Source organism: Typopeltis vanoorti, chromosome 10, assembly GCF_054136105.1.
Source record: "Typopeltis vanoorti isolate ZY-2024b chromosome 10, IOZ_Tvanoo_1.0, whole genome shotgun sequence".
Lineage (NCBI taxonomy): Eukaryota > Metazoa > Arthropoda > Arachnida > Uropygi > Thelyphonidae > Typopeltis > Typopeltis vanoorti.
Window position 1 is genome coordinate 28,003,597 of NC_143558.1, and position 14,406 is coordinate 28,018,002.

The 14,406-nt window shown below is 35.3% G+C and overlaps 1 protein-coding gene across 4 annotated transcripts in view; it reads left to right on the forward strand.

Annotated features, from left to right (window-relative positions):
* The window catches only part of Dbp21E2 (putative ATP-dependent RNA helicase Dbp21E2), a 154,781-nt gene that overhangs the window by 108,406 nt on the left and 31,969 nt on the right, over positions 1-14,406 (forward strand). For all 4 annotated transcript variants that reach the window (XM_090399301.1, XM_090399298.1, XM_090399299.1 and 1 more), the window contains exon 11: positions 1,430-1,522. In XM_090399301.1, the coding sequence (XP_090255427.1) occupies positions 1,430-1,522 (93 nt within the window). The remainder of the gene's footprint in view (positions 1-1,429; positions 1,523-14,406) is intronic.

A 14,406-nucleotide genomic window follows, 5' to 3' on the forward strand; every position in this document is an offset into this window, starting at 1 on the left:
AAACTGATTAGGAAGTTTCATTTGTATTAAGGACGCCGGATCTAATTATTATTTCTACTAAAAAGAGACAGAATTGAGTCAGGAAGAATTAATATGTGCTACATAAGTGATGAGAAAGGATCCTATGAAAATGAAGAATAAAGTCATATATCTTCGGAAAAGGGCCTTGACAAAGAGAGGAACTGGCTATGAATATTTTGTCATTGTGAAAACAAAGTGTTTAGTCTAGTCTTAAGTGTAAGTTTATTTTTAAAAGGCCTTGGATCCAATTAATTTGTAGTTAGTTATGTAATATTTGTTTGAAGTGTATATATATGTATATATTGTTTTTGTTATATTAAATGTATTTATTTTGTATTTTGGTTTTGAGTCAGTGATTTATTTGGATTCTGAAAGAAATAGTATAAAAGAGGTCATTGCACCAATCGGAGTGAACCCTTGTGTAAATAATAAAAGCACTCGAAAATTAAAAATAATTGTTGAACAGAAATCATCTCTAGACTATTAATATTATGATAATATCCTGTATATAAAAATCTTACATATTTTTACAGTATCATGGTGTATCCATCCCCCTTGTCTAGTTCAATGTTAACATTGTTATTGAATGTGAGCAAGTTGCTAAAACATGACCTTCCCTTAGTAAACCCATGTTGCTCATTGCAAAGTAGAGATTCACTATCAACCCATTTCTGAATGCGAGCCCCTAACCAATTTTTCCAAAATCTTCACCATCACTCCTGAGATACTGATTGGTCAATAGCTGGATACATCGGTCTTTACACCACCCTTGTGCAATTGAATTGCTATACATTCCTGCGGAATCTTCCCTGTTCTGAGACTCATATTAAACAGCCTGGTCAAAGGAATAGCCAGTTCAGCTGAACACTCTTTTAGCACATGTGCTGATATCTCATCAGTCCCTATTGCTGAATCATTTATATCATTAATATCATTTGTCTGCACATTAAGCATTAGACATAATAAAGATCTTGAATTGATTGACATCATCTTAAATCTGGCATTTCATCTTATGATAATATCATCTTATGACATTTTCTATGAGTTATATGGTACTATTTTTTTATCCATTTTTTTATTATAGCTAGATTCAGATTTTTCTCAGAAGTCCATGCATTCACCTTTTATTAGTGCTTTTCTGTTTCATTGGCCAAACAGCTATTTTGAACTGAGGGCAAAATTCCATTATTCAGCCATAACAATCCCATGTCATAAAGTTATATTTTCATAAACGAACTCTCAGTAGGTGCATATATATTATGGTGCTATTTAGTTTAGTGTTGTCAATGTTATCTCTGATAATATCGCTGTCATAAAATGCTGAAATACCAGATTGAGATAATGAAGTTGATACTTAATACGTGATGATAATAATTAAAATGAAACTTACTATTATATTTTTCTTTAGTACAGACTTGGACAATATGAGAGGTTCCAGAAAAGAGAAGTGAATGTCTTATCTTGTACAGATGTTGGTTCAAGAGGTCTTGATACCACTTGGGTAAGCTTAGCTGGCGTACTTAAATGTTAGTTATTAGACATATTTAGTGGAGAATAGTGCTGTTAGGGTTATGATGGAATATTCTTCATTAAATCCATCATTTCTGTTCAGATTTGGATGGTGAAGCAAGGTTTCACAATTCTTTTAGTATGAATATTCCATGCGATTACTTTTGTGAAGGAACTTAATCTTCCAAAGAACTCAATCTTTGGTGGAGATGGCATTTTCATTGTTAAGTCTTCTGCTGGTTTACTTATGCAGATGTGGTTTTGTCAAAGCCCTTGTAAAGTGGAAGAATAACTGTTATTCTTATAATTTAGTGTTCTCTTTTACAGTGCTGTTATCCAATGTGATGAATTAAACACTTTAGCAGTGACTCCTAAACTTTAAATCATTGTTCAAAATAACCCTTAAATCTTGTTTCAACTACTTTTAGTAGTTTCTGATTTATGTAATACTCTGTGGAGTCCTCCTCCCAAAAGAATAACTTTACACTTCATAACATTAAACTGACATTCATCACTTGCTCATATTACAAATCTGTTCAAATCATCTAGTGAATATAAGTGATACAGGGGTTCTGTATCACTTATATTCCTTACTATTTTCCCTAACTTAGCATCATCAGCAAATAACTGAATATCACACTCAAGACTCTCCCCAATATCATTGATATACATGGTAAACAACAGTGGCTTAAGTACAGAACTGTAGCACACCACTTATCACCTCCTCCTCTTCTTCATGGATCCAGCACATCATACATCACTTTTTGTGTCAGCCACTCTCCAGGCCATGTCACAAGTTGAGTTTGTAAGCCCGTCCCTCTGAGTTTGTATAACAACCTCCAATGCAGAATCCTGTCAAATGCCTTGGCAAAATCCAGAAAGAATTGTGCTATATCCATTCCCATTATCTAAATCTGTCTCTGTGTTGTAGAATATGAGCAGATTACTAAAACAAGATCTACCTTTAATGAAACCATATCATCTTCTATAGAGAATCCTGTTGTAGTCTACTCACCCCTTGGATGTGATTCCTAACCCTTTCCAGTACCTTGATATCAGACCAGTTAGTACAATTCTTTTGCCCAGTTCCTCCATGACATCCGCAGAGCTAATGGGTATGATAGAGTATATACATCATTAAAGTAAGCACTTAAAAACTCAACTGTTTCTTGTGTGCATCTTATCCTTTTCTACCATTTTCATTCATTAATGTTATTCTTCCATGTTCACTCTTCCTTTTATTTGTTATATAGCAATAGAATTCTCTTGGATTTCTTTTGATCTGTTTGGCTAAATTCTTTTTGTGATCCAGTTTTACCATCCTCAACATTGGCATCACTCTCCTAACCTACTATTTTATAGTACTGCTGAGTCTTGTCATCACCCTTCGCAGGATCCACAGCATTATTTTTTTTATGTAGTTCTTACTTTAAGATGTTATTCATCCATTTAACTCCATGAAATTCTCCTAATTTTGGGGATGCTGTTAGATATAACTTCCCTTAGGCACTCTCTGTCTCATTTTTTTTTATGCAGTTGATTCCTCTACCATACAATTTTTCACACCTCAGACTGCATTGCCTCAGTCTACATTCTCAGTTTATTATAATCTTTATTATAATTATCTGCCTTATAGTTCAACATATGCTCTTACATACGTTGCCACTTCCCAAATCAAACCTGCATGATCATTCTTACAAATTGGAAGCATAACAGTCAACTTATTATTATTATTATACCGACTGCAGGCAGAAAACAGCAAATGCAGAAAACATTCGCAGGCTGTAAACAGCTATCAACAGCAGAGGGAATTAAAAACAAAGTAAAAACAACGGAAACCCAGGTGAGCCAACTTTAAATGCATTACTTGAAAATAGATTACAAAACCTAAAAGACTGTTTAATCGATTTTGTTGGAGAACTATTTCAAAAAAACATACCTGACAATTTACAGAAAAATTCAACTAATATGAGGAATTTATTAAATTTAATAACAACTCGGTAGAAGATGTATTACAAACCATTAGAGAAATTAAAAACTGCGTTAAAGAGCTAACAGAAAAACAGCATAATTTAATTAGAGAGACAACAGAACTACGACAAGAACTAAACTCTTTAAAGCAACAGTACGAACTCTTAAATCAACAGCAGTACAAAAATGATCTCCTCATAGACGGTCTCCCAGAAATTGCTACAGAACATCTAAGAGACACTGTAATACAACTAAGCCAAAAAATTGGCTCTCCCATTGAATCAAAAGACATCCAGTCAGTGCATCGGTTACCACAAAAAAAGGAAAAGAGAAAATAATTCCCGTCCTTCTTCTGTCGTAGTGCGACCCACCAACAGTCCAACAAAAATATCATCTTATTCTACACTTATAAAAGCTAGCAGATTAAAAAACCAGTAGTCAAGGATCTGAAAGGAGACCACGACAATACTCCAATATACTTGTCTGAATACCTAATGCCATATTATCAGAAACTATTCTACCAAGCAAGGAAAGTAAAAACAGAAAAAAATTACCAGTTTATATGGATAAGAGACAGCAAAATATTCCTTAGAAAGACACAAGACTTAAAACCAATCGAAATAAAATCTGTAGAAGTCCTCAACAGACTACCACATTGAAAGGAATATTGACAACTCGTAAAGAAGGAACAGCACACCAACCAACATGAATGCAAACCATCAAGCAGACGTAATCACCCCAGAACATGATAATTGCCACATTCTGAAATCAATAACAGAATGGAAACAAGTGACAATCCCCAAAAAAGGACTATCTATTCTCCACATCAACATCAGAAGCATTCAGAAATATTGGCTGACCCTGCAAGCTTATCTGAAGGAAGATAGATGACATAGACATTTTAATACTGACTGAAGTATCTACGACAAATGAAAAGGCATCCACCTACCAAATGCCACACTTCCAACAACACAAACACTGCAGACAAACAAAACAAGGCGGTGGTATAATAATATTTACCAAACATAAACTAGAAGTAACAGAAATAAACTATAAATTAGAATATGCAGAAAACACATGCATTGAAATTAAAAACATCAAACAAGAAAACTCCTTAATATTAAACGCAATATACAGACCATCCAACTTAAGCACCAGAAAATTCCTAGAAGAACTAAACAGATGGCTTTTAGCCACAGAAGTAGGCACCTCAGAATACTTGATAATAATAGGAGACATTAAAATAAAAAGCCAAAAGGTTAGTTTTCTGGCAATTGAATAGATATTAAATGGATAAGAATCCTATATTGTTATATAGCCAGTAAGTGAAACTCAAGATCGATAACTACGATCTATGAGTTTCAATGCCAAAAAACTATCGGCGAAGGCAATTCGAAGCAAAGATGGAGCAAGCTCCCTCACTATTCTTGATATTCTCTCATAATGTAAAACACAGCTCCTAGGAGATGTAATACTGTCATTACATTATGAGGGGAGGTCACTACCCAGACCGGTTTCAACCTTTTTTGAGGTCTCATTAGTGAGTAGGTAGACCTGGAAAATATCAAAGCTTAGTGAAAAGAACTTACATACCTTCACTATACGAATGCCATAAAGGTGTGCTTGTATTTTGTAATTAAAATAAAAAGCCAAAAGGCTAGTTTTCTGGCAATTGAATAGATATTAAATGGATAAGAATCCTATATTGTTATATAGCCAGTAAGTGAAATTCAAGATCGATAACTACGATCTATGAGAGAATATCAAGAATAGTGAGGGATCTTGCTCCACCTTTGCTTCGAATTGCCTTCGCCGATAGATTTTCGGCATTGAAACTCATAGATCGTAGTTATCGATCTTGAATTTCACTTACTGGCTATATAACAATATAGGATTCTTATCCATTTAATATCAATAGGAGACATTAATATAAATATTAGAAACATAAATAACAACACAGAACAATACCTAGACCTATTATCAGCATATAACATAACCCCATCCATATAATCGTATACACGAGAAGAGATAGCCGGAAACACAACAACCTCATCTTGCATTGATCATATAAATATAAGGGCCCCTCCAAACATCCACACAGCAGCCGTCATAGCATGCAAACTAGCAGACCATTATTTCACAGCATTACAGTTACACGCTGAACCAGAACCCATAAAACTCACTGAGACTACAAAACAGTATTATAGCATTCTATGAAACAATAGTAAACGATGAAATCAGAAAAACAGACTGGATGCAGATTGCATCTTTAGACTCTGCTGAAGCTGTATATATAACAATCTTAAACTTGCATTTAACAAAATATATAACATAGCATTAACAAAAATAAAAATCCCCCCCCCCCAATGAAACAAAATCCGTGGATAACAGACAACATATTAACAGACATACAAAGAAAAGATGCCTTATGGAAACAACTTAAGATGTTGCCAAACAATATCGCTTTAAAAGCTGAATACAAAAGGAAACGGAATCTCCTAACAACACAGATTAGAACGGCAAAAAGAAACTATTACAGCAACAAATTAACAACAGCTCAGAATGACATAAAGGAAACCTGGCACCTGATTAATGAAATGCTGGACAATATACACAGAACCACTGCCTCAGAAACAATAAAACACAGCTTTGCCTGCAACCCCAAATCCCTCAAACAGTTGGCAAACAACTTTAATTAGCACTTCATGAATTCTGTCCAAAAACTACAAGAAACAACCTTTCCTCACACAAACGAACATTCTCCACTAGGTCCACGAGCAACCCAGTCGATGTGGTTCCCCACAGTAACAAAAGAAGAACTATCACTAGCAATTCAACAAATTAATCCTAACAAAAGGATCGGGGATAGACGGAATCAGACCAAAAGACATCAAGAAACACTCGATCAACCTACTTCCAGTTATATAAACACTGTTAAATAAAATCTTCGAAACGGGACACATACCTGAAACACTAAAGACTGCATTAATCACACCTATACACAAACATGGAAAAATAAACATTATAAGGAATTACAGACCCATCGCCACGTTGTCTGTAATCAACCAAATCATGGAGCGCATTGTGCATCACAAACTCTCCACATAAGTTCAAAAATTCAAATCATATCCAAAACACAATATGGCTTTCAAAAAAATAAAGGAACAGCAACACTCCTGGCCTAATAAACGCTGCATTGGATAAAAACAGAATAACATTAGTGGTATTCATTGATCTAACAAAAGCATTTGACACACTAACACACAAAACCTTGTTAACGAAACTAACGCATATCAGAATTGGAGATCATCTACTCCAGTGGTTTAAAGCATACATGAAAAACAGAAAGCACACCACACATATAGGATCAGCATACAGCAAAGAGGTTCATGTAACCTGTGGAGTACCACAAGGAGCTGTTCTATCTCCCATTCTCTTTGACATATACACACACAACATAAGCCACCTTCCCCTAAAAAGTAAAATATTCCAGTATGCAGACGACAGGCCATAGTATCCATTCACAACAATGCAAATATCGTTTGCACAAATATGCAACACGACATCAATCAAATCACTAACTGGTTAACTGAAAATGGCATATATATAAACCCTGGAAAAACAAACCTAATGATATTCAAAAACCCCCAAACCCTGCCCATAGAAACTAAATATCTCGCTATCTGACATTCATCCTCCTATACACAAAGCGCAGAACCTAAAATCACAACCATCACCCAGGTGAAAACAACATGCTATCTCGGACTACACTTCGATGCTGATCAAAGTTGGAATAGCCATATAAACTACCTACATACCAAGCTTAGGATAATAGCAAGCAAACTATACAGATTAAAAGACATTGCCCCAACACACATAAAAATACTAATCTATAAAGCATTATGTGAAAACATTTTAAGATATGCAGTCACATCATATGCATTCTGCGCAGACTACAGACTTAACAGGTTACAAGATAAAATGGTAAAACTGATATTCTGGGAACAACCCACACTTATGCAGGAAGCACGGACAAAACACAAAATATTTAAGGTGAAACACTTATGCCACTACACAGTCATGTTAAAACATTACTACAGCCCAACCTATAGAGTAACCAGAACAACATATCAAACAAGACCACAGTCAACAAACTTTTAGGCTATTCCAACATGACATGATAAACAAACAGTCGTACGACAACAGAAACGTAGGAACATACAGAGAGCTGAAGCAGGTGCTATATAAATATTATAACAAGAATGAAAATTAGAGCAATTCCTGTTTCTCTTCCCCCCCCCCCACGCACGCGCGTGGGGGGGTGAAGAGAAACAGGAATTGCTCTAAGAAGAAAAAAGAGAAACACACACAAACCTATGACAAACCCCCTCTCAAAAACCATCACTACAAGAACATAAAGAAACAAACACACCATGTCTAAATCCAACACTGTTTGCAAAAAAAGTTAAACTGTAATAGCAGGTGAAGTCTTCTGCATGTACCAACAAACAGTAAAATCAAACCTGGCTTGCGATCAGTATAGAAACATAACCATGAAACCACCACCATCTATCATCTTCCTCAGATAAGCTCTGCTAAGCTTTGAGAAAGAAAATTATTAACTTGCAAGTATCTGTTTTTCACAATTATAATGTGTTATAAATATTATATATACATAATTATTACAGTATCTATGTATGCAATTTATCTGAGACATAAAAAAAAAATATATATATATATTATTTAAGAATATTATTAACTTGCAAGTATATGTTATATAATTGTTACAAGTATCTGTTATATAATTGTTAATCATGTATTATTATTATTATTATTAAAAGAATTAATGTGGATTACTGAGACTAATTCCACACTAAGAGAAAAAATAATAATAATAAAGAGTTTGAGAACAGGAATCAAACCTTGGAGTTTGATTCCTGTTCAAACTCCAAGGTTTGAACAGGAATTCAGCTAGATAGACATGTGATTGATTCAGCTAGAGAGGCATGTGATGAAGTTGTCTGCAAAGATAGAAAAATTAGAACTCAGTGGTGGACACAGGAAGTTAAAGAGGCAGTGAAGGAAAAGAAGAAAGCATATCAAAAGTTTCTGGCAAATAAGTCAGCTTGTGCTCTTAGAGAATAAAGAGACAAATGTAAGAAAGCTAAACAAAAGTCATGGGAGGACTTTGGCAAGAATATAGAAAATAAATATCAAGAAGGTGGCAAAATATTCTGGAGGTTGTTGAAGAAGCTTAGGAATGGAGAAAAGAGTGCTGTAAAAGGAGTTAGAGATGATAAAGGTGACATGAAAACAGGAGAAAAAGATATCCTTGAAGTATGGAGTAATTACTTTGAAAAACTGCTAAATTAAACAAGCAATGATGACAGCACAGTGGTAAAAAACACTGACCAGGCATGCAGTCAGGAATACATATCCATACTTGAAGTAGAAAAAGCCATCAAAGGCTTGAAATGTGGAAAGGCAGCAGGAGTAGATGATATTCGACCAGAAATGCTGAAGTATGGTGGTATAAGAGTCTTACAGTGGCTGCACTGCATAGTTTAGAAAGCCTGAACATAGGGACGAATTCCCGATGATTGGAGTAGAGCACTCATAGTACCCATATATAAAAAGGGAAATAAAATTGAATGTGAGAATTACAGAGGTATTTTCCTACTGAGTGTTCCTGGCAAGATCTATGCAAGTATACTTGAGAAACGGTTGAGAAGAATTGTGGAAGAAAAGCTTGGTGAAGAACAAGTTGGATTCAGGCCAAATAGAGGCTGTCAGGATCAGATCTTCACTTTACGACAAATAGTCGAGAAAGCATGGGAATATAACAAAATCTGGAAAAGGCATATGACAAGGTGCCAAGAGAGAAGCCATTCAATATGCTACAGTTATATGGTGTCAATGAGGCATTATATCCAGCAATACTTAGTCTTTATTTGAGTTGTAAGTCAGCAGTTAGAATTGAAGGAAGTACAGGAAGATGGTTTAATGTTAAATATGGTGTGAGACAAGGTTGTACATTATCCCCTCTGTTATTCATTATCTATATGGATCACATTATGAAGGAAAGTGGTATTAAACATGATATCAAAATTGGAGATTTTAATGTCAGTTCTTTGCTTTATACGGATGATGTTATACTTTTAAATAAATCCGCTACAAGTCTGCAAGATTCTCTGACTAAATTGAATAACTGTTGTAATAGATATGGTATGAAGGGCAGCATTAAAAAGACAAAGACAATGAAAATAGGCAGAATCATTGAAAATGTTAACTTTGTTGTGAATGGAGAACCTGTGGAACAAGTAAAACATTTCAGCTACTTAGGCACGATTTTTACTGAAGATGGTAAATTAAATATAGAAATAGACAACAGAATCAGCAAAGCTGGTATGGTGGGAAGTCAATTGAATAAATTCATATGGAATAAGAGAGAAATTAGTTGGAACACTAAATTAGCTGTATACAAGACAGTGTTCAAACCAGTTTTAACTTATGGATCTGAGAGCTGGGTCAGAAGTAAAACTTGATCAAAGACTAGAGACCGCAGATATGAGAGTCCTGAGAATAGAGGCATGAACAGATGGCATCAATGGCAATATCATATTAAAAACGAGGATATTAGGAAAGAACTTGACATTGGCAGCATCCAGGAATGCATTAGCAGAGCTAATCTCAGGTGGTATGGTCACTTAAACAGAATGGGCAAAGAAAGATTAGCAAAACAAGTGTTCTCTGCCAGGTTGGCAGCAAGGCGACCCAGAGACAGACTAAGATATAGGTGGATTGCTATGGTACAAAGTGCCTTAGACGATAGTAATATAAGATCTGGTAATGTTGGAATCTTGACAAGTAACAGACTGATTTGGAGGAAGATTGTAGATATGAAGTTAGTAATGATGTAATTTTTTTTATGTAGTTCTATCATATCCTGTACACCCCTTGAGGGTACATGGCAGGAATTTGATGATGATAATACCAATGATAGCAAACAATAAAATATTTTTAGACTCAAAAAAAAAATATATATATATATATATATATATATATGTCTCTCATCCAAAGTTTGTAAACCTGTAATGCATCAGTATCATGAGTGTGCTAAGGATTTATGTTTAAATTATTTTTTTATTTATTTGTACATCATCTGGATACATTGCTCTAGACATGAAACTTTTTCAAGCCCCTTCAGATCTACAATTCGTAGACAGATTCTCAGATGCTGCTACTAGATCCAATGTTCTGGTCCTATGATTCCTTTCCATCATGTGCTGCTTAAGGTACTTATCCCTGAGTAATTGTATAAATTTATTTTCCCTCATCTTGCATGCTTTCTCCTCCTTCTGGTCTATATCCTCATAGTTAAAATAACCCATAATCATAATCCTTATATTCATAAGATTAAATAACTGTTTATGCATCTCACAGTCCACTTCAGATAATCTGCTGTGTAGCAAGAGTCAGTTTTGTATTTTAGCCTGTTTAATCTGTATCTAAAACTGAACTACTGCACATTTCTACTCTTGGTGGATTTAATTCCTTTGCAATCATTAATATTACTCCTCTGCCCTTCTTATGCATTTCTCTTGCCTGAATAAACTAAACCCATCAGTAACAACATCCTTCTCTGTCAGCCTGATTTCACTGATGCCTATAATTTTTAGTTCCCTTACATCTACCAGGGCAATGAACTCTTCATCTCTATTCCTGCTTTGTCTTCTAGCATTATTACCATATACAGTGTTACCTCGACTAACAAAGATAATTCGTCTCGGAATCACATTCATTAACCGAAACGTGATTTCCCATAGGTTTCTATAGAAAATCGTTTAATTCGTTCTGGATGCTGCCTACTATTTAAAGATAAGTTTTATAAAATTATAAAAAGCACACTATAAAAGGGCAAAAACTCGCCAAAGGCTGAGATGAACAGGTACCCAATTAGATGAAAGAGAATGGAAAGTAGAATGAATGAAAAACTGACGATCTTTACACTATTATATACACTTCATTAAACTGAAAATATGTACACAACATTTTTACTATTCTTCTTCCAAATTTTCAAAGTTTATTCAAGGTAAGTCTCCTCTTCTTCAGTAGCTGGCCTCTGTCTCTTTGTTAAAGGAAGTCAAAAATCTGTCCAAAGTTGATTGAACTTCTCTTTTTTTCAGAATGTTTTTAAAGTGATTCAGACACTTGTCTTCAACCAAGGTACAAAGTCTGTCCATTTCAGCTTTGTTGGGATGCCACTTTGTAGCCAAAGACTGAAACTCTTCCCAGTAGTGCAGCATTTTTTTAATGTCACCTGTTGGCATTCTTTCCTTTTTATTGCTGTCCTCCTCCTCTGATGAGTACTCTTTATCTTCCTTGTCTCTTTCCTGATTCAGTTAATCTTCAACTAATTCTTCTACATCTCCTTCATTTATCTCCAAATGTAATGTTTTGCCAGGAGACTATCTTATCTACATTGTCAGCATTTTCAGCAGCAAGTTCCTCAGCAGCATCTTCAGCATCTTGAACACTGGAAACAGCACTTCTTATCTTGCAGCATAACTTTTTCCGGGCAGCATTAAGTGTCCTAACTGACACTTCGTCCCATGCCATGGCAATGACTTGAATAGCATGAAGGATATGATAATTTTCCTTCCAGAATTCCCTCAGAGTCAGACTGGTAAATGAAGTTGCATCAAAACATCTTTGGAACATGTTTTGTATACAATTTCTTAAAGTTTGATATGACCTGTTGGTCATATCAAACCTGGGTTGCAAAATAGATGTGGTGTTTGCAGGAAGAAATTTTATCTTGATGAAGTTAAATTCTGCCTCCAAATCTTCTTCCAAGCCAGGTGGATGCCCTGGAACATTGTCCAGAAGAAGCACAGCCTTTTCAGGCAAGTTTTCTTCTCTCAGGTACTTCTTTCGCCGTGGTCCCAAACACCTCCACAATCCACTCTGTGAATATGCTTCTTGTTACCCATGCCTTGGTGTTTGACTTCCAATAAACACTAAACATGGGCTTGCAAACATTCTCCTTCTTGAAAATTCTTGGTGTCTCAGAGTAGTATACCAACATTGGGTTTAATTTTGAGATCACCATTTGCATTAGCACAAAATAAAATAGTTATTCTATCTTTCATAGGTTTGTACCCTGGCATACACTTCTCTTCTTTTGTGATGAAAGGTCTCTTGGGCATTTGCTTCCAGAACAATCACAATTAAACACTTGTTCTGGCTTGTATCCATGAATGATGGTTCACTCCTGAAATTCTCTAACAAACTTCTCAGCTGCCTCTTTATTTGCACTGGCTCCTTCTCCATGTCTAATTACACTATGGATCCCTGACCTTCTCTTGAACTTCTCAAACCATCCTCTCCTTCCTTTGAATTCTTCCTCTGCTGTACTGTGTCCTGCCACATTTTTCTTCAAATTTTCATAAATCTGGCTTTGCTGCAGATCATATCTTGAGTCATAGTGTCACCAGCCATTTGATGCTCATTTATCCAGCTCATCAGAAGCTTTTCCATTTCTTCATTCACAAAACTTCTTTGGGATTGAGAGACCAAGGTTTTTACACCGGCTTCAACTGAAGCTGCATTAATCTCCTCCTCCTTCAAAATTGTAGCTATTGATGATGCTATGCCATGCTCGACTGCTAAATCCACAATTCTGACTCCTCTTTCATTTACTGAAATTATTTCTTTATTTTGCTCAATTGTGAGCAACTTTCTGCTTCTCTTGGGCTTGTTGCATACTTTTTTTGGACCCACTGTCAAGAAAATTTTTTTCTCAAAAATATAAAAGAAATATAACATATAGCATATTATTTATTTAATTAGATAAGAATAGAATTTACTAATTATAAATTAACCTCCCATAGTAGAATTTAGCCAAGTAAAGAATAAATGCTATCACACTTAACTCACATTCACAGCCACACGGAGCATGCACCGTACTGACACTGGTATGAGGCGTCTCACTTCTTGCTGTCTCAAACATAAACAACCCAGTCGGGTTGGTGGTTCTCCCCTCCCCTATGTGATGTGGTCAGCTCATTTCTTTGTCATACACATACAGATGGAAAAGATAAGCTCCTGGAATGGCCGGACCGTTCATGTTTGCTGCTTTATGCTAGCGCGTGCATCCACTAAAACATTTGTTAACCAAGTCCGAAAAACAGTGAAAAAAATCTTCATTAGCTGAAAAATTCGTTAGCAGGGTCACTTGTTAGCTGAGGTATCACTGTATATATGATATCTGACTACCATGCTGATGAGTGAAATCTTCAACCAAATTCCTCCTCCCTTTTTCAGTTTTCTACTACTTTAACATGTGCATCCATACTATCATGAAACCATGCAGACATATCTAGTTTCCCTGACAATTCATATTCGCATTTTCACTGATCAGTTTCTCCATGTTTCTTAAACCAACACTTTCATTTGCAATACATCATGCATATACAAATCCTTTTGATTTTCAAAGTGACCCCATATATTTTTGTTCTGCATACCATTTCTTCTTCACAACCTGCTTACTGACTGATTTGCAATTGCAGTTCTTCTCCTCAGCTCACTCTTATCATACCGTGACAACAGACTTGCTATCTTGACTCCTTTTGCTCTTCCTGTTTTGCTTCTTAACTATTTCTTTCCTTTCTTATACCATACTGTTCTCCTTTCAAATCATTTGTTCCAACCAGCACAATCTTATTATCCACTTGTTCAACTTACATTGCTTCAATTACATCACGAATTTTCTCATCTGGAAAACGCACTTTTGTTGCTTGCTCCATCCAAGTAAAAAAAAAAAAAAAGTAAATTTGTCAATATGGTTTGGCCGAATAGATAGCATTATCTGTTCTACAGTCATTCGATTATGAATTTGAATCC